General features: G+C 49.9%; 4 protein-coding genes across 6 annotated transcripts; 3 read left to right on the forward strand and 1 right to left on the reverse strand.

The window, feature by feature from the left end:
- Positions 1-178: 178 nt before the first annotated feature.
- On the reverse strand, positions 179-1,941 carry LOC120651738 (probable xyloglucan galactosyltransferase GT19). The gene has a single exon (XM_039929347.1). The coding sequence runs from the start codon at positions 1,882-1,884 to the stop codon at positions 520-522; it is 1,365 nt and encodes a 454-aa protein (XP_039785281.1). The 5' UTR covers positions 1,885-1,941; the 3' UTR covers positions 179-519.
- A 10,206-nt stretch (positions 1,942-12,147) lies between these two features.
- Positions 12,148-16,874, forward strand: LOC120651740 (probable trehalose-phosphate phosphatase 2). 2 transcript variants are annotated; one of them, XM_039929351.1, is made up of 12 exons: positions 12,148-12,305; positions 14,029-14,137; positions 14,216-14,715; positions 14,799-14,939; positions 15,041-15,112; positions 15,216-15,341; positions 15,423-15,479; positions 15,556-15,657; positions 15,759-15,836; positions 15,931-16,071; positions 16,158-16,250; positions 16,399-16,874. In XM_039929351.1, exons 3-12 carry the CDS (start codon positions 14,428-14,430, stop codon positions 16,447-16,449), a joined length of 1,149 nt encoding a protein of 382 aa, XP_039785285.1. In that variant the 5' UTR covers positions 12,148-12,305; positions 14,029-14,137; positions 14,216-14,427; the 3' UTR covers positions 16,450-16,874. The 2 variants fall into 2 exon arrangements, with proteins under 2 accessions (XP_039785285.1, XP_039785286.1); XM_039929352.1 differs by lacking the exon at positions 14,029-14,137 and having other exon boundaries at positions 12,167-12,305.
- Positions 16,875-17,479: 605 nt separating this feature from the next.
- LOC120651739 (3-hydroxyisobutyryl-CoA hydrolase-like protein 2, mitochondrial) lies at positions 17,480-21,949 on the forward strand. 2 transcript variants are annotated; one of them, XM_039929349.1, is made up of 14 exons: positions 17,485-17,649; positions 17,746-17,826; positions 18,332-18,400; positions 18,473-18,536; positions 18,895-18,974; positions 19,068-19,151; positions 19,306-19,390; positions 19,513-19,598; positions 19,683-19,804; positions 20,693-20,753; positions 20,890-20,988; positions 21,064-21,165; positions 21,456-21,497; positions 21,590-21,949. In XM_039929349.1, exons 1-14 carry the CDS (start codon positions 17,527-17,529, stop codon positions 21,707-21,709), a joined length of 1,218 nt encoding a protein of 405 aa, XP_039785283.1. In that variant the 5' UTR covers positions 17,485-17,526; the 3' UTR covers positions 21,710-21,949. The 2 variants fall into 2 exon arrangements, with proteins under 2 accessions (XP_039785284.1, XP_039785283.1); XM_039929350.1 differs by lacking the exon at positions 21,064-21,165 and having other exon boundaries at positions 17,480-17,649.
- A 696-nt stretch (positions 21,950-22,645) lies between these two features.
- LOC120651741 (14 kDa proline-rich protein DC2.15-like) lies at positions 22,646-23,477 on the forward strand. The gene has a single exon (XM_039929353.1). It carries the CDS (start codon positions 22,726-22,728, stop codon positions 23,149-23,151), a length of 426 nt encoding a protein of 141 aa, XP_039785287.1. The 5' UTR covers positions 22,646-22,725; the 3' UTR covers positions 23,152-23,477.
- The last annotated feature ends 659 nt before the right edge of the window (positions 23,478-24,136 follow it).

Raw genomic sequence — 24,136 nt, forward strand, 5'->3', positions numbered from 1 at the left:
TCAAGTCGACAAAACAACCTTTATCCTCCGCAAAGTCAGTACTCCTGCTTCTGTGAAAATGGCTTTATTTAATCATAAATTCACTGCGAACCATCAAAATTGCAGATAAAAAGACGATCTTCATCCACCGAAGTATGAATGTAGGCACTACGGCAAAGTCGTTTCACTCTCATCTCTGTGAAGGAAATACTTACAGAATCAGTTTCATTATTCCCATGCTGTAAAAGAAATACATTTTTCCTGGTGCGCATGGTTCCATTTCATGGCCCCTAACTGAAAGAATCAAGGTATGAATTGTTAATTGTTACAAGGGCGGTGGTAGACTTACGAACATAATTAATTTTGCCTGTTGAAAATGGCACTCATCTGTCCAACACAAAACTGCAATTACATTGACCACTCCAAGTGTCTCCAACAGCAAATGTACACACTCTCTTCCACCCTCAAAATTTTGAAACATGAATGAATCAGTTGCTGCACCTGCACAGCACCAAAATGATGTTCCCGGTTACCCTGATCCTACGTCTCGACGCTGTCGTCCTCCATCGCGTAAATCCTATCGGGCCGCCCCTCCTGCGCGCCCGTCCGCCTCCGAATCCTCCGCAGGACACCATCCACGGCGAGGTCGACAGCATCCTTGACGACACCCCTCAACTCGTCCGTGCTGCCGTGCCGCCGGTACACCACCCTCGGCGCCATCTCCAGCACCCGCTTCCGCATCCTCCGCACCTCGGCCTCCGGCACGGCCTGGAGCGTGTCGGCGATGCTGACGCCGCCGAACACCACGGTCTCCTTGGGTATGTGCACCGAGAACTCGTCGTACCGCGCGGGGGGCAGGTGCCACCCGTACTGGCTCCGCGCCGCGAGGTCCTCGAAGAACACGGGCACGCAGCCGGCGAGGATGGCGTCGAACGTGGAACGCCGCGTCGGCGAGTCCCCCGGCGGTTCGAGGCAGAACTTGGCCTTGAGCATGGCGCGCATGTACCGGCCGGGGTCGTGCGAGCATCTGCCGCCGGAGCAGTCGACGACGGCGCACGCGTCGGTGCGGTTGGCGCACTCGGCGAGAATGGAGCCCCGGATGTTGGGCCGGGATGGGCGCGAGACGCCGCCCGCGAAGAGCATCAGCGTGCCGCGGCGGGACCTGCGCGCGCGGGCGAGCCAGGCGCGCAGGTGCGGGAGCGACGCCGGGTGGAACGACGTGAGGTGCGGGATGGCGTGCTCCTGCCACGGCCATATGCGGGACTCCAGCGTCAGGAACGTGAAGTTGGCCAGCGCCGGCAGCCGCAGCAGCGACGTCGTGCCCCACATCCTCGGCTCCGCGCCCGGCGGCTGCGCGTAGTCCCACGCGGACCCCGACACCACCAGGAAATGGTCGTGCCCCCGGCGGCGCGCCAGGATCCGCGGCTGGTCCCGCGCGAGGAACTCGGCGAGCTCGACGCCGTGCCGGGCCGAGGCGTCGAGGAGCTCCGGGTCGAGCACGTACGGCAGCGCGTCAAGCGCCGCGTAGTAGGGCACGAACACGGCGTCGGCGCGGGCCGGGTCGTCGGCGAGGCAGCCCCGCTCCAGGATGCGGCGGTGGAAGAAGGGCTCCAGGAGCCGCGCGTCGGTGCGGTACCAGGAGCGGCTGCGCGGGTGCGTGCGCGGGCCGAGGCCGTGGTTGGCGAGCGACTCGCAGGGCGGGGCCGAGGTGGCCGCCGCGGACGCGTCGGCGAGCGGGAAGGCGTCGGCGCCGCAGTGGCGGAGGAGGTCGGCGTTGAAGCGAGGGGGCACGCGGCGGATGTGGATCCGTCGGCCCGCGCAGGGGTCCGGCCCGTCGGCGGCGGCGCGGGGGGCGGCGGCGACGTTGAGGAGGAAGAGGAGGAAGAGCGAGATGGGATTGGCCATTTTGGGGAGCGGCCGACCGACGACCGAGGGAGAGAATCGAGGAGGTGGTCGTGTAACCGAAACAAACAACCGGTTTGTGGATGGGGTGCTGCCGATTTCACCGTGCCTGTAAAAAGCCGTTAATTGACATGACCGACAGCACAAAATCAGTCGGCCCACGGCCTACGGCCCACATCTCACATGCTCCGTCTTCGCAGCCACGTTTCAACCTCGAGACGCCGGCCTCTTCCTGCGACGATGAGCCCAGCCCAGTAACTTCTTTTAGGCCCATAAATGCGGGCACTCAATTGTAGCCAGATAAATATGGCAGCCATATTTAAGTTCAGGAAAGACAAAAAAAACAACCGGAAAGCTCTTCAGTCTTTCAGTTTAGCAATATCAGAGCAGCTCTCTCTCTCTCTGACTCTCTCGAAAAAAAAAGAAGAGAGAGAATATCCAAGCAATTTCGCAGTAAGGCCAATAAAACTAGCCAGCTGGTGCGGGTAGGATGGTGGTGCCTTCGCCTGCTGGCATATGCTGCCGTGCCTGCACTACACGGAATCATGTGGAAACGTGTAGCGGCAACGTAGCACGCGAGTCGCCGATCTGGCTACACGTCGGATTGATGCCAGCGGGCTGTACATTTTGTACTCGCCCAGTACTGAATACTACAAAGATCAGCAACCGATCGACGGCTGCCGGATCCTTTAATAATGTCCAACCAACGACGTACTACTGAATACCTTGTGCGGCTAGAAGGGAAAAAAAAAAGAAAAAGAAGAAATCACTACTGGCGGGTGGCGGCTGATACAGCTAAGCTAGACTGCCCGCTGTAGGTTGGTCGTCTTGCATGCTTTCGCACGCGTCGGGCAGAGACGACGGCGCTTGGAGCTATGGCATCTGCATCTCCTCCGGCTACACAACATTCATGCATGTAACGTACGCAACAGGACGACGAGGAGTCCAGTCACGTCCAGCGCGATCGACGTTCGCCTGCACCACCGCAAGTCTTCAATCATGCGGCGGGAGCGCGCAGCTACCAGCACGCGCGGCGGTGATCTGGCGACACGTCAGACCAGACGGCCGTGAACAGTAATTAAGTACGCGCTCTAGCTAGTACGATCGAGTTGCTGCTCGATCGATGGGTCGGGCACTGTGGCAGCTCTGCCGCACAGTACGTACGTGCACCCAGCTAGCAGATACAGTCAGCTCCACGCATATAAAATAAAAGCTATTTACATGACTTCATTTATACAAACAATAATTATACGTTATTAGCAGCTGACGCACTGTGCGTTTTCTAGAACAATCTTTTCCAGCGCATGCAGGCAGAGGCAGCGCCCACGCGCGCACGGCTGACCTCGCGGAAACATTACTTTGGACGGCACGAATTCCACGGATTGGATATTTGTTTTGCTTTCTGGCGTGGACGTGACGACATTGCCTGTGTATCCCACGCGGAATCTCTGAAAAATCCGTGTGTTCTTCCCTTTGGCACGCCGCGAAAGAGCTCGTTTCTTTAAGAATGGGGTTCAACTACTGAGCTCGTGGTGGCGCGTGATCGACGCAACCAACCACGCACCGCGCGCGCCCTGCCGGTGTCACGGCGCAACGTGCGGAAATAATAAGAACCAGCCTACTATAGCTGCTAGCCACGTCGTCCGTCGCCCGTTCGTCGGAGAGCGAGGGAATGTCGTCGTCAAATCGGTGCGGGCTGCACGTTGCAGGAAATTTTTATCGATCGCGCCGCCCCGTTGGCCCGTCACCGCACCGTCGGACCCATCGTCTCAATTCTCGCCCGCGTCGCGATACACTTTCTTTCTTTCTTTTTTGCGATACAAGTACACTCGGTGCATATATTAGGAGGAGCCAGCGCATGCATGCGTGAGGGTGAGGGCGCCAATCATCGGGGAGTGGCTGCAGCGCCGGCCGGGGTGCGCGGCGGTCGGCGTCGCCGCCCGGCGGACCAGCTAGCGCGACACATGATGTGCAAACACGAATCGACGAGAAAACAAGTGGGAGCTGCTAGTAGTTGGGCAGTCGAGGGAAATTGGTTGCAATCTACGCGCCAAATTAATATAGATTTTCTCTCTCCTCCGAAGTCATTAATGCAATTCTGATCAAAGACCCCACAATACACTTTTTCCTTGTTGGTTCTCACCGCAGATAGCTTTGATTTCGTTTTCTATTCCGCAGGAGTCGAATTGAGAGTCGAATCTTCTGTCACATGGTAAAAATTGGCTTTCTCCAGTGGATGAATCGATTAATCAGTTGCCACCTCAGCCCATGGTTTGGCCACTGAAGAAGTTCTAAAGCATCCACGCATGCACGGCGTGCAGATTTTGTTATCGTTTTTTTAGCCCGGGTGCCGGCGGCAGCGGCGACGAGTCTCCGGCGGGTGGGTCGAGGATCTGGACAGCCGCGATGCATGCTGCGTGCGGCTGCCAGGTGCCAGAGCCAGCGTTTTGAATTGCTGTGCGCGCCGCATGCACGACAGGCTGACAGCATGAGCCGGCGATGCATGCGGTGCGGCAGCGGCCCCGTGCGCGCAAGTCAGTTCCTCCTAATTCGCCGGGGAAGGACGACCGGGCGGATGGAGCGCCCCGCGCCACGTTCTGGGGCATGTGCGCCGGCCCCCTCCCTTTCCCGATTTATTCGGAACGATCTCCTCCGCCCGGGGGCGGTCGGTACGCGCGCGCCGCAAGTGGCCATGCTGGCCGCGCAGGCACGCGCGATGCAAGTTGTTGCCGGCTTGCCGCAGCACGGGCGCCATGGCCAAGGCCAAGAAATGCCTTTTCGACGCTGGATCTTGTCTCGGCAGTCGGCGCTACTCTTAACTACTTGCGCGTTTAATAATCTTGGCGCCCTCGGTGAGATCATGGCCTTGTTTGGTTCTCATAGCACATAATTTCTGAAAAGAAAATTTTGTATGCATGGAGTATTTGTAAAACCTTTTCAAGGGTGGGTGTAACTTTTCGCGACGAATCTAATGACGGTAATTGATCGATGATTGGCTACAGTGATGCTACAGTATCCATCCTCTAATCACGTTGTCAAAGGTCTCATTAGATTCTTCAGGGTTCCTAGTGCAGGGTTCTGAAGTTAGTTTTGAAAACTGTCTTAATTTAATACCTCTAATTAGCGGTCAAAGTTTTTTTTTGCGAAAGGGGAATTGTATTAAAAGGAAGCACAGTACATCCCAGGCGTTTTACACAAACCACTCTGGAGCAACCAGAAATTACACCAATCAACCCCCCATGACAAGGAACACCTCGAAGGTCCTAGCTGCCGGCGATGAGCGAGCGCTGCCGGACCCAAGCAGGCTCCACCTTCCTTCTCCGAGAGTGATTCCAAACCTTGGATCAGCCGCATGAGCCAACGCCCGGAAGCATCTCCAGAACGCATCGTTGACGATGAACGAAAATTGGCCATCAACTCGCGGAGGAAGGAAGAGGAAAAGCAATCCGCCGCCGCCAGCACCGAGACCAGCGACCGGAAGTAAATCCTCATGCCGTCGCCATCGCCGGAGTCGAAGAGGCCATGAGGCCCGCGTCGAAACGCGCCGAAGACGAAGCCGCAGAGGAAGAGGAGTCCCGCCCTTTCGCAGAAAAACAGGAAGACAAACCTCACAACGCCGGCAACCATGATGCTTGATAGGCCCGCGACGAAGCCGAGCACCAAGGCAACAGACAGGAGGAGGAACAAAAGCTTCACGCCGCCGCCGTCGCCGCCGGCGGGGAAGAAACCGACCACCCCATGGCGAGCCAACTCCATGGGAGATTTATTTAGCACCTAATCTAAAAACTAGGCCTAAATATTTACTGCACACGGCAGATCCGGCTTCCCCTCCCTCTCCGGCGCCGACGAGGCCGCCGGAGAGGAGGGGGAAGCAAGCAGATCGAAGCCGGGCTGAGATCGCCTGTCCTCCGCCGCTCTTTACTGTAGCAGGGGAGAAAGGAAAAGAAGAGCGATTCTTTCGTTAGCGGTCAAAGTTGATACAATTCCTAGCATAGCACAAACCAAACATGGTCCATATCATTGGCCGTTGCGCGTAGTTCTTCTTTCATGGAGACGAGATTCAGGGCTCTGTACGTGCCCGGCAGCTCGGCAAGTGCCACGCCGGTTAATTACTATTCCAGCTAGCAAAGAGTAGTAAACCCCTTGTTTAATTCCCACCCGAGACAAACCCACTAATTTACGGCCTCGACTATACCATGCCTCGCCCTGCTAGCTCGACGCGCCGTTGAGTCATATGCAGCGTGGTTTCAGCAGCCAGTTTGTTTTTAATTAATGAAGAAAACGAGCTGTCTGTCCTGTCTTTCTTGGAGGTCAAGGCATATGCAGCTAGGTGCCGCCGCTGCACCCGCATGGGATCGATCTGTCCAAGACTTCGTACCGGACATTTTGCAAATAAACAACACACAGATAGTAGGAATGAAGCGCAAATGGTCAAACACGCCACCGGCAGGCATCATATGCATGCCGTCGTGCCCTCGTAGGAGCACTTGCTTGGACAGCTTGGTAGTAGTAGGCTAGTAGCAAGGTTCTCGAGCACTATTTGCCGTATACTAGTAGTACTACTACCTCCGTTTCAAATTGTAGCTCGTTTGATTTTTTTATTCCTAAGTTTTGACCGCTCGTTTTATTAAAAAAATTTGTGCAAACATTGGCAAATTTAAGTTATTCTTGAAAATCTTGTATTGATAAAGCGACCCACAATAAAAGAAGTGATATTTTGTATAAATTTTTTAATAAGAAGAGTGGTCAAATTTGGGGTCAAAAAAATCAAATGACCTACCATTTGAAACGGAGGGAGTAGTAATTTATTCCTGCGAGACGACAGACCAAATAAAAAAGATAATAAAAATATAAAACCGATTGATGGAGTACTTGCTTGTGTGAGACTCCGAGTCACACGCTTCGCGTTCGCGGCAGACGACGTCGTCGTACGAACCACACGACGCCGGCTGGATCCGGCGGCCTCTGTTGAAGAAGAAGCTTCTCCGCAATTTCTCGCGCATTGTTGACTTATCGATGCTTACACACACACGCACACACACACACAAGAAAATGAAAAAATCTTCCTTGATTTCGTCGTAAATTCTAGGACGAACACGAACTCGTCCGCCCGTACTCTGGCTTGACCTGGATACCTTGCTCGGAATATTCACGCAGACCCACACGCAACTGCCCACACGTAGTTGGTACGTGGCACGGCGACGGAACTGCCAGCTCCCGCCGCCCGGTGACTTGACCCGGGCGCCGCGCGGCCGCCGACCTTTTTGCGAGCTGGGACGAAGACGACGACGACGACGACGACTCACCCTTTCGGCTTTCACCGTCAGCGCCACGCACGCGCTGAGTCCGTCCGCGGCGCGGCCGGCCGGGCGGGGGGAGGGGCGTTGCGTGCGTTCGCCCACCGACAAAACCGTACAGCTCGAGCGGCGACGGCGACGTGCGTGGCCTCGGCGACGACGTGCGATCTGACGAAGCTCCGAGGCCCGTCAGTGATGACGTGAGTTCGTTCGCTGTCGTGCAAATTGGCTGCGTGTGCGATGCCATTCACAGTTTCACCCCGGTCGCGTCTGTCCTGCTGGAAGGAAAAGCTGAGATCGAGGAAATCTAGCTCTGCCCCGTCGCCGGCACGCGAAACCAAAGCATGCGCGCGCGCAATCCCAGGATGACCCGCACGTGCCGCACTTCTCCGGCGGGGTACGGCTACCTACCCAGCCTAACAATGCACGCCGGAACTACTCCGTCCGTTCGTGGAGCGCCTTCCGTCTCCGGCGGGCACGCGTCCGTCTGTCTGCTAGCTGTTCGAGTGCTCACGTCGATGTTGTGAGCCAGCCGCGCGAGCGCCTTGTTCGTCCTCCCTGGACTCCTTTTCCTCGGGTCCGAACCAACAAGCCAGAGGTCGAGCTGCTTCATTCCGGCAGCTCTGCGACTGTTCACTCTCTGCCCTCTCCAACTCCAACCGTTTGCTATTGTACTAAAGTCGCACGTGCATGGCAACGGAGACTCCGCATCTGAACACCGCAGGAATGGTGGATGCTTTTCACACGGGCCGAACCGGTGCTCCTAGTCCTAGCGACGGGAGGCAGCCCGTTGGCCACTTGTTGGCCGCCCGGGTTGTGCTGATTAATAAACACGCTCACCAAGGCAAAAGGCAGCATGGGGAACCTTGCCCAACAGCTGGATCGCGACAGGATCCGAAGCCTTTCCCCCTGCCGTTCGTTGTCTGCAGCCGCAAGACACTCGCGGTCGCCATGCCTCTTGGGGCCCTGTACGGCCAAGCACAAATCAATGTCACAAAACGGCAAGCGCTGTCCACCCCGTTTATAGAAACGGGGAGTCCACTCTGGATTTTGTGCTTAGTTTTATTTCCCGTCCACTCTGCTGCCAAGCCTGCCATTGTGCCAAGAGTGCCGCTGCCAAGGGCCATCCATTTATCAAGAAAAAAACGGGCATCTTCTCAATCAAAATGTCGGTGCAGTGCAGCAGCTGAGCCGCCTGTCTATCGGTATGGCGGGACTGGTCCACGTCAGTGCCAGCTCCGGCTAGGGTCCAGGCATTGGGCGGCTGGGCGGTCCTGAATTCTAAAACAGCAAACACGGACCGGCTTCACGTGCCGGACAAATATTGCTCATTGTCATTGTCACGATAAGAGCATGTCATTCAAGGTGCAAAAGATTAGCAGTAGCCAGTACTCCATTATTCATCCCAAATTATTAGTTGGTTTGGTTTTTCTAGGTGCATATACTTTGTTATGCATCTAGATATGTTATGTCTAGGTGTATACTATGTAACAAAATTTATGTATGAGTAAATTGCATCCACCACAATAACTTGGCTGGTGGGTGTAAATTGGTCCAACAACTTGTAAAGTGCTCAATTTATTACAATTTCTTGACAACTAGCTGCAGATTGATCCAATAATTTAGAAGATACTTAATTTAGTCCAACAACTTGATAAATTGGTGCATTCACAGTCCAAACGTTACACGATAATGTATTTGCTAACGTCAGGTCACAATAAACAGTATATTCACGTCTTGACCATAGATTTTCATGTCGCAATGGACGCTAATAATTTTATTCTCAAAATAAATTAATTATGGTTTTATTAAAAATAATATATTATTTAACCACCATTACACCAGCAACATATTAAGCACAGTAGATGAATGTCAATAATTCTTAAATTTTATAAATGAAAATTATTGATGGTGATGTGGTTGTTGCTTTTCAACTATGTATAATTTTTTATTAGTTTAAATTCAATCAAATTTTAGAATTACACCATTAGCATCATTGAAACACTGAAGTCAATAAGACAGTGCGCTTATGCTCATATATTCAATAATGCTCAATTGTTTCTTTTTATTATTTTATTTAGCTTATTTTTCTTTCTAATGAATATAGGAGGCTTTAAAAATATATGTACCAAGCTCCTAAAAGTTATCAATAAATTATATCAACATATTGACCTTTTTAGATTAACAGTGCATATAATCAAACATATTGAAAATAGTGAGGTGAATTTATCAATATTGAATGTCAAATTAAATAGTTTTAATTAAAATTAAATCGCTATACAAAAATAATTAATGTAAAGACATAACATTAATTTCTAAATACTGAACGTTCTTATCTTGGCCAAATACATTGCCACGCAGGCGTAACACAAAAATCAATGGTTAAATAATACTTAATAATTTGTCCTAATGTGAATATATTCTTTATTGAGACCTTGTGTTAGTTACATTGCCGCATAATGTTTGGACTGTGAACGCACCTATTTGCCAAGTTATTGTATTGAATTGGGTATTTTATAAGTTGCTGAACCGATCTGCACCTACATGTCAAGTTATTGCACTAAATTGAGCATTTTACAAGTTGTTGGACCAATTTGCACCCACCTGACAAGTTGCTGTATGATAGGTGCAATTTACTCTTTATGTATATATAAAAGCCAAAACGACTAACAACTTGGAATGGGAGGAGTAGATGAATGACGTTCGATAATTATTGTTGTCACAATGCCGTTTCATTAGCAGTAAAATAATTTAACCATATAGAAGCATTCATTTCTATGTCATGTTACGAGTACAATTGTACGATTCACCTTCAACTTATACAAAATACGGGAATATTCAAGATCAATTTCTCATAGGAATATTCAAATTTTACCTTCGATCATATGATTCAAGGGCTAGATACCAGTACTGTAATAAACACACAATTACATATACAGGAGCTCTTATAAAGAATTCACAAAAAAATCGCAAAAAAAAATAAAGATGTAAGGTATTACTCTATACTAGGCTTGAACTTGTATAACTCATGCGCGTCCATGTACTGTACTCCTATGCGATACTATGCTGTGCCTCAGGTCTCAGGACACCCCTAAATTAGATGATTTATCAAACGGCATATGTTTATTCATAGGTGTGCGAATTCAGCATGCCCGCCCCCCCTATGTATGTGCACAACGGTAACATAAGAAAATAACTAACAGCAACTCTAGCCCATGCCCTCATTTGGACCCCTACTCTAAATTTTAAGAGTTTAACCAGAAAATGAACTCCAGCAGGCCTCTTAAATGGACTCTTATTTTAAGTGGGCTCTCAAACAAAGATACCAGGCCCCTAGGAAAAGGAGGGCCCGATCCTCCCTCCTATCTCGCTCTGCCTCCCCGCCCCGACCGAACGTCTCCCCGTCTCGCTCCGACGGTGCGCCGGCCGCCACCCCGTCGCCCTTGCCCCATCACCTCCCAGGCCCGCCCCGCCGGCGCGCCGGCCGCTACCACCCCATCGCCCTCGGCTCACCCCGTCGCCTTGGCCACCGTCAGCGCTTGGCCCTCCCGGATGTCCAGCTCCACCCCGTCGCCGACCGGTAGATCTTGCGCCACCGCTCGAACCCTGTCGAGTTGAAGTAGGCGCGAATGGCCTCCTTGTCGCCGCCGCCCACGACCTCGGCCTGCGCGCGCCGCCTGCGCTCGGGGTCGGAGAGCGACACCGCCGCAGCCAGCCGCGGCCGCCGGTCAGCCTCAGCCATCCCCGAAGCGCTACCACTGCCACCAAGCTCTTGCACGCTGCCGCAGACTGGGTTGGCCGCGTCGCCCCTGCTCCTGCACACCGCCGGAGTGGACCGGGCCGGTGGCGCCGCCGCTCCAACTCGCCGGCGCGCCGCGGAACTGGGGGAGCACTGATGGCCCACCAGCTTGCACGCGCGCGGAGCTCCCGCCCGCGGCCGGCCGGAGCTGCACCCTCGCAGCGGAGCTACGAGCACGGCTCCTCCGCACCGCCGTCGCGGATCGGGCCGCGGCGCCTCCCCTGCTCCTTCACGCCCACCGCGGGCCGGTACGGTGGCGCCGCCCCTTGCTCCTCCATGCCTCCGCCTCGGGCTGGTACGGCAGCGGCGCCCTGCTCCTCCATGCCCTCCGCTGCAAGAGAGATCTTGGGGGGAGAGAGACGAGAGAGAGAGCGCAGGTCACAACCAGAGGGAGGGGGAGATATTTTGGGAGAGAGAAAAAAGCAAAAAAATTTTATGAGAGTCTGACGGGTGGGGCCCACATGTCATAAGAGAGTAGGGGCTAAAATATAGGGACTATTGCTGGAGTTGCCGCTAAAAATTATAGCCCCAGAAAATAGAAGGAGTCCCTATTTAAAAAGTAGGGATCAAAAGTAAAGGCTATTGCTGGAGATACTCTAATAGCAAAACATTACATTACAGGGGAAAAATTGGCAACATGTCTCTTTTATAGAAAAAAAATAGTACTAGTTAGTAGTAGAAAAAAGTGTTTGACAAGATGAAAATAAAGAGTGAGCTCGGAAGGAGACGATCGCCCTAAAACATGGCGCCACCCGTGGTCAGCGTCTGCCCACGTGGAGATCCGGTGGACCCTCTGCCCCGCCCACGCGGCACCACGTGTCGGCGCGTCGGTGGGGACGGGCCCCGACCCCCGGTCATGGATTCGGGATTCCGAAGCCGCTCTCCTGCCTCGCTTCTCCTCCGTCGTAAGATCCCGGGCCCACACCCCTCCCCCGGTTCCACCCAGCGCGCGTGTGGGCCCCGGACCGCCGACCCCTCGCGATCGCCGTCGCTTCCCGCGACGTGGCACGCCACCACGCGTCCGCGTCAGCAAAAGCTCGCGCCCCGGTTGCTTTGGGGGAAATCCCCGTGACCAGCCAAACCGAAGCGAAGCGCCCGTGACCGAGACAACCGGTAACTGCCTTTTCCGCCTCCGCTTCTAGAGAGAGAAGCCGTGAGTCGCCGCCTATTAATACGCGCCCCCTCCTCCACCTTCTCTCCTCTCCCTTCCCCGTTTCGGCTCCCCAAATCCCCTCCTCCGTCGCCGCCTCCCGTCCCGGTCGGCTCCCCGCCTCGTTTGGGTGGCACGCCGGCGCCTGCATTGGGGATAACCTCGCCGCTTCTGTCCGGTAAGGTTCCTCCTCCTCCCTGGATCGGGTCCTCACGTTTTCTTGGAAACTATGTCACGGGGTTCGTCAAGTATTCGTAGATCTTGCGCCGAATTGCTTGCTGGGTTCGTGGAAATTTTTGTCTTTTGGGGGAGTATTCCTCGAACGTCTCCATCTCCCCGTGCTACGGCGATGGCATCGTTGCCGCCGTCGCCACCGGGAATCAGTTCCGTTTCATGTATGGAACTGTATCGGAAGCGCCCCATGAAAACGAGTTTTTTTTAATCGAGCCACCAAAAACACGGCCATGAATGAGCAGGTGGGATGCGGAGAGGAGAGACGGAGGGGAGGGGGCGATGTTGGCGGTGTGGGATTCTTCCTCGGGGGGGGGGGGGGGGGGGGGGGTCCCTACGGCCGGGGCGGGGTCTGTCCAACTGGCCGTACCTTTTTCTTGCCCTTTTCTCCCGATTCTTTTTGGATGTATCGCGGGGTGGGGGGAAATAAAAATCTCAGCTTCATGATTGCCGCAGGGCACAGGTCTGGCCTTGTCTTCGGGCGCCCCCACGTATTTTGTTCTTGCTGGTTGGGGTTGATGGGAGCTATGCCTTTCACTGCCGCCGTTGCGAGCGGCATGTTGCATCGCCGAGGCTTTCTTGCAAGCCTGGCCAGGCGCCATCTGTTGCACAGGCCTATTGATTGGCCGATTGATGTGCAGGTGGTCCAGTCGATTAGTCCTGTCATGATCAGGTTTCATTTACCGACCGGACCGGCCAAACCGCCGGGGTCTAGTACCGGTATACAGGTCCGGTTTGGCCGGAAACCGGTCGGTACCGGTCGAATTCAAATCCAAATTTAAAATCGCATGTGTAACCGGTTTGGAACGGTATACCGGCCGGTTTGACCGGTTTACCAAGTGGGCCTTAATGGTCCGTCTCATTTTTTTTCTTTTCTTTTTTGGTTTAACTTTAAATGCCCGAAAAGTATGTAAACGAACGAATTTTTGAGAAAATTTGACACCATTAGATTCGTCGCACCTTGAAGTATTTTTAGGAATTTTTTGGGAATTTTTCATTTTTTTTAATTCAAATTTGAATTTTGAATTTGGGCCGGTTTGGTACCGGCCCAAACCGGAACCGGACCGGACCGGTTTGACCGGTAACCGGTTAAACCGGACCGGTTTCCACCGGTTTTGTAAACCCTGGTCATGATACGTTATGATTACTGACCTAATCCACAATTATGTGTTTGCTTTTTGTTTCTGAGTGCCACCGCTGAACAATTCCATGTGCACTTGTCCTGAATTACTTTTCCGTATGCCTGTTTTCATGGGCACCCTGTGCAATTTACCATGGTGGTGAGTTGTACCGACGATGGCGACCTCCATAAACTTTGTGCATGTACGACTAGTACTCATGGGTCTCACCAAATCATCTATGTTTATGTCATTTGTTGTAATTTGGCTTTCAAGTTGTTGATGACGGATGGATCAAATGTCGTTTTCTAACTATTTGGTGGTACATAAAAGGAATCATGACTCACCAGCTGTTGTCTTTGTCATTTTCCCTTGTTATTACTCTTGAATCGTGAACAAAAAGGCACCCCTGTATGTTTCCTTTTTTTAACTTGTAAGACACAAACAGTTACTATGCTGTTCAGTGTGGTCGGCTGTTCTTGCATTAGGTGTTGTGGTATTTCATTAGACCATTACATGACAACCTTTTTTTTGTCTTTTTAATTACTGCAGTGTTGGCTTGGCTGTTATTGTGCACAATTATTGTCCTTGGAGCTGATTGATTTCTCGGATGAATGAGTGTTTCATTTAAATAATCTGTGCTGACCATGGTGATGAACCAGTATGCGCCTGAACATCCTGCAGTCCTTATTTTTCAGTGAAACCTTGTTCCAGACTAACATTTTTTTTTCTAATGTAGAGTGCAGGGTCTTTGCGTTTAATGGGCTGGGCGCAGTACATGCATGTTTGCAGTGACAAGAAGACATTGAAACGTTTGTTTTTCATTGACAAGAGGGTTGGTTAAGTGCTCAGTTCCGTGGAAAATTCTGCATTCTGGTGCACTGACTTTGTGTAGCTTCTAACTGCTCTTACAACGAGACTTCGAGGGGTGAGGGAGAGTCTGTCTTGTTGATGGATTTGAAGACAGGCCTCAACTCACCTGTTATTGCCGATCATCTCCCTACATTAGCCTCACCTGCTGCTGTCATGACTTTCACATCACCTACTAGCTTCCCCTCTCCGGGGCTTTGCCTTAATACTACAAAGAAGATACCTCTTCCTGGTAAGATTGATGAAGTTCGCGCCGCTGGATGGCTCGACCTTATGATGGCCGCATCACCTACCCGCAGAAGGCAGATCAAGGATGTCGTCAATGACACTCAAGCTGATGATCTTGATTTGCAGTATCATAACTGGATGGTATGTATGTACACCTGTAGTGTTTGTCACTGTTACATAAGTTTGACAACATGTCAGTGATTTCCATTGTTTTATCATTGAAGGTTGACTATCCGTCTGCTTTGACCTCATTTGAGGCAATTATTGATCTTGCTGGGAGTAAAAGATTGGCATTGTTTCTTGACTACGATGGAACGCTTTCACCAATTGTGGACAATCCTGAAAATGCATTAATGTCTGATGAGGTACATTTACATTAACTCCTGCTATTCATGTAAGATTGGAGCACCACTCCTATATTTCCAGTGCAATTTTCTATCCATCTTCTAAAGATTGTATTTCACAGATGCGAGCTGCTGTGAGGCATGTGGCATCACTTTTCCCAACTGCAATCATCAGTGGAAGGTCTCGGGATAAGGTAATATTATGTTAATTTCGTCACGGGAAATAATCTTTGTACCAACATTTTGCCTTTTCCCTCTCTTCTACGTTCTTTTCTCTGATTGACCTTTTCCTTTTAGGTTTTTGACTTTGTCAAGCTTAATGAACTACACTATGCTGGAAGTCACGGGATGGACATAATGGGCCCTATTAGGAAGACTGCTGACTCCAATGGTGTGGAATGCATTCACTCCACTGATTCGAAGGTGATAAAGCTTTCTACATCTTGCATCCACATTTTAACTTTGTTATTACTTGCTAGTAAGGTGATTTTTTTAACCCCACAGGGTAAGGAGGTCAACCTGTTCCAACCTGCAAGTGAGTTTTTACCCATGATCAGTGAGGTATGTATCTACTTCTGGATTTAGGTTGCCGTTTTATGTCATATGGTTGGACTTTGCTCAATCTTGTACATGCCAGGTGTATAAAAAGCTTGGTGAGAGTGTCAAGGACATTAATGGTGCCAAGATGGAAGACAACAAGTTCTGTGTGTCTGTGCATTACCGCAATGTGGCAGAAGATGTAATATTTCTATATCCAACTGTTTATATTTTATGCATCAAATGTTTATGGAGGATATTTGAGCTGAATATTAACCAATTTAACTCATTTCTATTCTTCAGGACTATAAAAAGGTTTTCCAGCGTGTAACTGCTGTTTTGGAAGATTACCCTTGCCTAAGGCTAACCCATGGAAGGAAGGTGAGGATTCTGCAGAACTCGAGTCTTTATCTAAATTATTTGCTAATAAGCATTTCTAAATTTTATTTATATTCAAATGCACTCTTCAATGCAGGTTTTTGAGGTCCGGCCTGTGATTGATTGGAACAAAGGTAAAGCTGTGGAGTTTTTACTCGAATCTCTTGGGCTCAATGAGAGTGAAGATGTTCTCCCTATCTATGTTGGAGATGACAGAACTGATGAAGATGCATTCAGGGTATCTAGTGATTTCTAATTTGCTCGCATGAACTTTTGATACATAGACTGTTTCTACAATTCATAGTTTCCTCTTCACGCAAATAGGTTCTGAAGGCAAGCAACCGTGGCTTCGGAATACTGGTGTCATCTATACCCAAAGAGAGCGATGCCTTCTACTCCTTGAGGGATCCAGCTGAGGTAACTGTAATTCACAGCACTGCAGTAACAACAGAGCTTTTGCATCTGAATGTTCAGTATTGGTTCAAAAGGAAAAGAAAAAACAGTTTGAATGTTAGTTATGTGCTTGTTATCGCAAGTGGTATGAAACACTCTTCTTGATGTTTAGGTGATGGAATTCCTGAGAAAGCTGGCAGCATGGAAGGAGCAATCCACCTGAGAGTTGAAGAACATTGGTTTGGTTTTTCTGGTGAAGAACCAAGAGTATAAATAGTGGCAAGTTATATACTGCTAACCAAATAAGTCGGCTATTTGGAGTCAGGCCAAAATGTTTTTGATTTGGCATTTTATAAGAGGCTATTGCATTTTTCTATCCCACTTTGTTCTTGCGTCAGGGTTTGTCAAGCAAATTCAATTCTTTCATTATTTAGGTTCCTTTAGTATATACGGAGATATTCTTAAAAGAATTTTGGTTCCCACTAGTGTCTCGCTGCCTCGCAGTTTTGCTCTAGGTAATTATCTATTCCACGTTGTATTCGTGAAGATGTAAAGAACTGGTTCTTTGTCTAAACAGCGGTTAGCTGTCAATGTGCTATAAAATGTTAAGTGAGCACGGAACCTTACATTGCAGGCACGTTTCTTGGATGTATATATCTGTGTACCTGCCTACCTGATTCTCCGTTTTGTATGCTGGGCATTCTTGTGAATCTGCTCTGTTATCTGGGGGGCAAACTGTTGAGCTCGCAGTGTGCGGGCTTGTTCCAAATTTATTTGTTAGTTCTACGCGTAAAGCATAATTTCTAATCAGTTCAGTCTCTTGTTTGAATCGTGAGAATTTTGCTTGAATTTTTTAAAAATTTATCTACATTTTAGGCAGACATCATAAAATTCAAGTTGAACCCAATATCGTAGGACGGATTTCTATGTTCATTATTGTCGCCACGAGTCTTTGCACCGATTTCATCTTTTTGGTATAGGATTGCATTCATTTCGCATGTTTTTTTTGGAGGAAGGAACAAGGAAGCACTCATTTTTCATGTAATGGATAATAAAACGGGCAGCTGGGTCATGCGGCCCACGCGCACTTTCGATGCCATTAAGAATATGGGCCGTAGGAAGGGAAGGTAGAAGGAATTGGTTGTTGGTTTCAGGCTTTCAGCTGCTATCCCCCCAACCCCAACCCACCAGATCAGATCGGACCCACCCACGCAGTTTCTTCCCATCACGGAACCCCAACGGGCCGGACCGCTCCACCTTCCCACTCCTTACAGTCCAAAACCCTACGACCCGCGCCACCATGCCGCGCCTCGCCGCCGCCGCCGCCGCCCGCCAAGCCGGCGCGGCCCTGCGCCGCGGCGCCCTTGGGGGGCTGCGGCCGCTCACCTCCCTCCAACCGTCGCACGCCGCCTCCAGCGAAGAGGTAACCGAGCGCCGCGCCGACTTGCCCCTTCTCGTGGCGGCGTCTTCCGGGATCGGAGGCGCGAATACTCCGTCGCTGACACCGTATTTTGCGCAGGTGCTCGTGGAAGGAAAGGCCAGTGCGCGCGCCTCCGTGCTCAACCGCCCGGGCTACCTCAACGCCCTCACAACCACCATGGTTCGTCCCCATGTCTCGTGTCATAGGTAGCGGTCGGTGCGCATTTTTGTTTTTTTGTTTCGGTGGTGAAGGAGAGACTGTGCTTCACGAAATGCTTACATGGTTGTCCGGTGATGGGGTTCAGTGAACTCTGGGCGTTATGTTTGATGCAATGCTTCCGTGATCATTCTTCATAGTAGGTTGATGAATTGCGCTTGGTGTTTTACTTAGGACGCCTCCTATCATTTGTGTAGCACGTGCTTGATGAAATCCCTGCAGTCATTTATGTACACTGGACGCCTTGGGGTAGGGGGAGCTACCCTTTCTATCAACCAAACTTAAGCTCCTGCTGCTTGATTTAGTCCCTTTGTTGTAGTGCAAATGGTTTCTTTGCTAGTTTATTCCTTGCGCTCTAAGTGTTGGCAATGTTCACATTTTTCTCTGTGACGAGTGCATAGATTACATCTTACAATTTTACACTTGACAAAAGTCATCTGATATTCAGTCAAATGTCCTGTCTTGATAGGGAGCTAGACTCAATAAGTTTTATGAATCATGGGAGGACAACCCAGATATTGGCTTTGTCATGATGAAGGTATGGTGCTTCATCATTTCCTTCTACTAATGTTGCTGACCAAATATAAATTGAGATGTTCATTGCATGAAGGGCAGCGGACGAGCGTTCTGTGCTGGAGGGGATGTTGTTAGATTGCGCAAACTTGTCAGTGAAGGTGGGTGGTTAGGCCCTGCAATAGCATATAGCCCACATCTCATCGTGAACTGCTGATAGTAATCCTTTTATTATAGTTATGTCACCATCCTGTGCAGCTGTCATGTTTGCATTTAGAAATCAGCAGCAGGTTAATTTAGAACAGCAACTCTCCACTGCTTCTTTGCTCAACCTCTTTTATTATTTCTATAGAAAAGGTTGATGGCAAGAATGCAAATAAAAGCTCTTTTCCCCTCCAATTCTACCATATAATAGGAGTCCCTTAAAAGTGGATGGACCACTGGAAACTGACACATTGTGAAAATGGCTTAGGCACATGTCCAAGGTTACCTTAAGTTTTGATTCTTTTTCTTTATCAGGAAAAATGGAGGAATGTCAGGATTTTTTCAAGACTCTGTACAGTTTCATTTATTTTCTAGGCACGTACTTGAAACCACATGTAAGCATATGAACTCAAAACTATTTTCTTATTATGGTTCATTATAACCATTTGGATTTGGCACCTGAGTTTGTATTTTTTTTTTGCTAATAGGTTGCCATTCTTGATGGTGTTACTATGGGTGGTGGAGGAGGTGTTTCGATTCCTGGAACATTTCGCATTGCAACTGATAGAACAGTATGTCAATATATTTTGCTTGAGTTGCTTTTTTTTCTCTATATATTTCTGTGGTGAGATTATATTTGCTATTTCTCTCTCGGTGTTTGCTCTATTTCATGAATAGTTTGAAGTCAGATATTTGATTTATTTGTTATAACACGGCGATATTCAGGTCTTTGCAACTCCAGAAGTTCATATTGGATTCCATCCTGATGCTGCAGCCTCCTTTTACTTGTCGCATCTAACTGGTCATGTTGGTTAGTGTACTTTTTAGTAGTTTCATGCTGCCCCCTATGACTTTTTTTTGTGGTTGTGCTATAATCCATCGCACAATAAAACATTCGCTCTACTAGTTTTCACACCAATTGAAACTATACAGGGGAATACGTGGCCTTGACTGGTGAAAAACTCAATGGAGCAGATATGATTGCCCTTGGTCTTGCGACACACTATTCCATGAGTGAGGTAGTTTTTAGTTTCTGACCATTTTACCCTGGTATTATTAACTAACTTATCAATCTTTTATCATGTTCTTTTTTTTTGTGATAGCATCTGGATCTGGTTGATGAACGACTTGCAAAGTTAGTAACTGATGACCCATCAGTTATTGATTCTTCGCTCGCACAATATGGAGACATGGTTTATCCAGACAAAAAAAGCATTGTTCATAGGTAGCCTATTTGCTGAACATGTCTCATCAAGCACCTTTGGCCACGTGGGGCTTGTCTTCTTCCTTGAAAAGTTACTTGATGCTGCATTGTCTGCTTCGTTTCTTTTTTTTTTAAAGTGCTTGTTTCCAATGTTCAAAAAGGCGGAATTAGGCGGCCGCCTAGGCGCGCTTAAGCTCTAGGCGAGGGGGTCCCGCCTCGCCTATGGGGGTAGGCGGTCCCCTAGGCGGAGTGAACGTCGGGCGGCGCTGGGGGAGGAAGCGACGTCGGCGGCAGAGGCGCAGGTGGAGGTGCGGACGTCCGGTGGCGGCGGCGGAGGTGAAGGTGTGGACGTCGGGCGGCGGCGGACGAGGCGGAGGTGGAGGTGCGGATGTCGCGGTGGCAGCAAGGACGGCGTGCGGCGGCGGAGGAGGCAAGGCTGGCAGCAGCGGAGGAGGAAGAGGAGGCAGGGGCGAGCGGGCGGGCGGGCGGAGGAGGAAGAGGATGCAGGGGCGGGCGGGCAGGCGGAGGAGGAAGAGGAGGCAGGGGAGACGGCCGGAGGAGGAAGAAGGAGAGCAGATCCGATCGGGGTGAGTGGATAAGGGGAAGGCTGTGAGGTGGGCTGGGCTTATTTAGTGGGCTTTTGTCCAAATTAGGCCCATTGGCTGTTTATTTTTCCTTTTCTTTTAGAGATATATGTATGTATATGGCAAGATATACATGTATATGTGTGTACGTGCTACCGCCTAGCAAATCGCCTTGAAACGCCTAGGCCCGCCTAGGCTTGCCTAGGCTCTAGGCGGTGACCCGCCGCCTAGAAACCGCCTAGCGCCTACTTGAACATTGCTTGTTTCTATATATGTCTGTATATTATCTTGATCGATAACCCTTGTTTCATTTCTGCTACCATAGGCTGGAGGTGATAGACAAATGCTTCGGCCATGAGACAGTTGAAGAGATTGTTGATGCCTTGGTGAGTTATGATTCAGTTTTTATCTAACTTTTGATGGAGACCTATTATACTGTCTCGACACGTCTTCCATTGGTTCTGTGACTGAAAATTTGTTTAATGCCTATATGCTTTAAAACTAAGTCTTCCATCTAACCAGGAAAGTGAAGTGGCTAGGTTGGATGAAGAATGGTGTACCTTGGCACTGAAACGATTGAAAGAGGCCTCTCCATTAGCTTTGAAGGTCTCACTGCGATCGGTAAGTAGAAAGTTGTATGACCTCACTTGTTTGTTCTTAAGCTGTTGACTGAGATTGTTTCTGGCCATTATGTAGATACGTGAGGGTAGATATCAGACACTTGATGAGTGCCTTGTCCGCGAATACCGTATGTCCATGAATTGTCTATCAAAACAATTTTCTCATGAATTTTGTGAGGTATGTTTTTATGCCATGCTTTTAAAAGTTTATGAAATGTTGTATAAAGTATACAATGTGACCTAGTAGTTATTTCTGCTGCAAAATTTGAAAATGAGTACCAACAAACTTGAGACCTGAAAATTTTTAGACTTCCAGCTAGAATTGCTGTAGTTATAATTGCAGACGATCAGAAAAAGCAAACTGTGACAAATAACTTCATTGTGAGCAAATAATCATTGACTTCTCTGCTGTTTTTTCCTGCAGCTGTTATACTAATTGGACTCATTTTTTTTTCTGTTGCTGTGTAGGGTGTGAGAGCGCGCCTAGTTGAAAAGGACTTGACTCCAAAGGTTTGTTTTGCTCTGCCCCATTGGTTCTTTCAACTACAAATAAACCAAAAATGGTTCATTGTCATCTTTGCATTGGTAATCCGTTGTTGCAGTGGGATCCTCCTGCCCTCGAGTATGTCACAAAGGATATGGTGGATGCCTACTTTGCACCTCTTGGCGAGTTTGATGCTGAGTTGAAGCTACCTACAGAAACGCGAGAGGCATTCGTATGATCAAACAGATCATTCCATGGACCGGGACCCTGATAAACGTGCTATTCTGTGAAGCCATTATTTTTGGCAGCGCAAAACAGTCTGAGGATGGACAAACTAATCGTGTACCATATACACCTTGGCGTATTGAATTGTGAGCGCCAAGGAAAACTTGTGCTACTTTTTCATTACTTGCCATAGGCACGCATCTTTACTATACAAAGAGCCAGGTGCAGTGCAAGCCGCAAGCGTTGTGCGCAAGAGTTCAGATGCAGCCCATGCTAAGACCATCGTTTGTCCGGTATCCAGCAGCCCAATTGCGTGAGCTCTGTCCCTGTTTGGCCCTGTCGAGTCGGTACTCCAGCCGTTCTCCCCTGTCAGTTCAGGCCTAAGTTTACCCAAATGCCCGTTCTCTCGTTGTGCCAACTGCACCGGCGCACATGTGTTCCAAAAAAAAAAAAACTGCACCGGCGCACATCTCCGTGAGCGGGCGGCGTCAGAGGTGTGGCATGCGCAGGCCTGGCCGAGCCCCGAGCCTGGGCACAGCGAGGTGATCAGGTGAAGCACCTGAATTTTCGTTAAGAGCAGAGAAAGCAAGAAGTAACCCCAACCGTGTCGTGTGCAGTGATGAAGTACGTCCCGTTACTACCAGGCCCTGAGAATTCACGACCTCAAGCCCTGAGCGGGACGAGTAACGGCTGCAGGTCTCACCCACATGCCGAATCCAGCAAGCAAACACCAAGGAATATATGTGATCTGGCCAGAACATGCAGGAGAATATCAGAGTACGAGCCCTACACGGTTGAACCAGATAATCACGGGTTCACGGGCGTGCTCGCGTCCAAAACCCAGCGAGATTTCAGAGCAGAGTGATGGCGACGCGCCAGCTCGAGCGCCACATGCGCGGTTCCCATCTCGCACCATCGCGACCCGCTATAAGTATCCCTCGCCATGCACAGCCACTGCCACGCAGAGCAAGCGAGCGCAGCAGCAGCTGTAGCTAGCTTGTACGTGCACAAGGAGCTCGCTCGGTCGCGATGGCAGCTAGAGCGGCGCTCCTCCTGGCCGTGAGCCTGGTCCTGGCCGCCGTGGCGAGCGCGACCAACTGCCCGCCGCCGCCGGCCCCGACGCCGCCGACGCCGACGCCGACGCCGCCGCCGGCCCCGACGCCGCCGACGCCGACGCCGACGCCCAGCGGCGGCGGCCACCACTGCCCCAGGGACGCGCTGAAGCTGGGCGTGTGCGCCAACGTGCTGGGCCTCGTCAAGGCCAAGATCGGCTCGCCGCCGTACCTGCCCTGCTGCTCGCTGCTGGACGGGCTCGTGGACCTGGAGGCCGCCGTCTGCCTCTGCACCGCCATCAAGGCCAACATCCTCGGCATCAAACTCAACCTCCCCATCGACCTCAGCCTCATCCTCAACAACTGCGGCAAGAGCTGCCCCAACGACTTCCACTGCGCATAGATCGCCCACTGATCGACCGTCCTCGCTCCTCCATCGCCGGCGGCCGCGGTCGTCCATCATTCCATTCTGTCATTCCGTGGCGGCTCTGTGGTTGATCTCATCATCAACTCGCTGTCAGTTCGAGCTTGTTTGTTTTTATTCGTTTCGTTATACAAATTAATGAGTGGTTTTTTCACTTGTACGTAGCCCCCTCCCCCGCAAAAGTCACCACGTATGTTATTCTCTTGGTCTGTTTCTATATATGGTTTGTCCCGTAAATGAAGGTGTAATTTCTTTCCGACAAAGCTGAGTGTGTGGAATAATGGAATTCATTTGGACGTGTAATACTGGATGCCGTTTCAAACATGTATACTTTCCATGCATTGCCCAGGAAGTGAAAAACATTCCAAAATAATCCGATACGCCCGCTTCCCAAATTGTGGTTCGTTTGTACTATAGTAACCACCCACCCGTTCCCACCAAACTGGAGTAATACAAAAAGCGAGGCGATCATATGAATTCAGCAATGGTACAGTGCTGTTGCTTGTAAGAGCAATGGCCAGAGAGTTCATGAAATGAACCAACAGAAACTTCACTCGATGCTATAAGTACACCGGTAAAGTGAGACAGTGGTAATTTGCACGGTACAGCCGTACAGGTCATCGGGACACAAAATTAGCCCCCAGTTGGTAAAGTGAGATATCATCTAGATGATGACTAATATATAGGTCTACATTGCAAGTTGGAGATTACTCCCTCCGTCTATAATATAGCTATATATATGTCAAACCTTATAAACTTTGACTACGAATAGTAAAAAAAATCAGAAAGATTGATGATATAAAAATAGTATTAGTTGATTCATAATGAAATAAACTATATTATAACCTTTTCTATTGAAAATTAATTATTTTCAAGATATTATTGGCCAAAATGAAAATGTTCAACTTTAAGTCTGAAAATTGCAATATTTTGGAACCGAGATAGATTAGTGAATAGAAGACCA

Source organism: Panicum virgatum, chromosome 9K, assembly GCF_016808335.1.
Source record: "Panicum virgatum strain AP13 chromosome 9K, P.virgatum_v5, whole genome shotgun sequence".
In the NCBI taxonomy this organism is placed as follows: Eukaryota; Viridiplantae; Streptophyta; class Magnoliopsida; order Poales; family Poaceae; genus Panicum; species Panicum virgatum.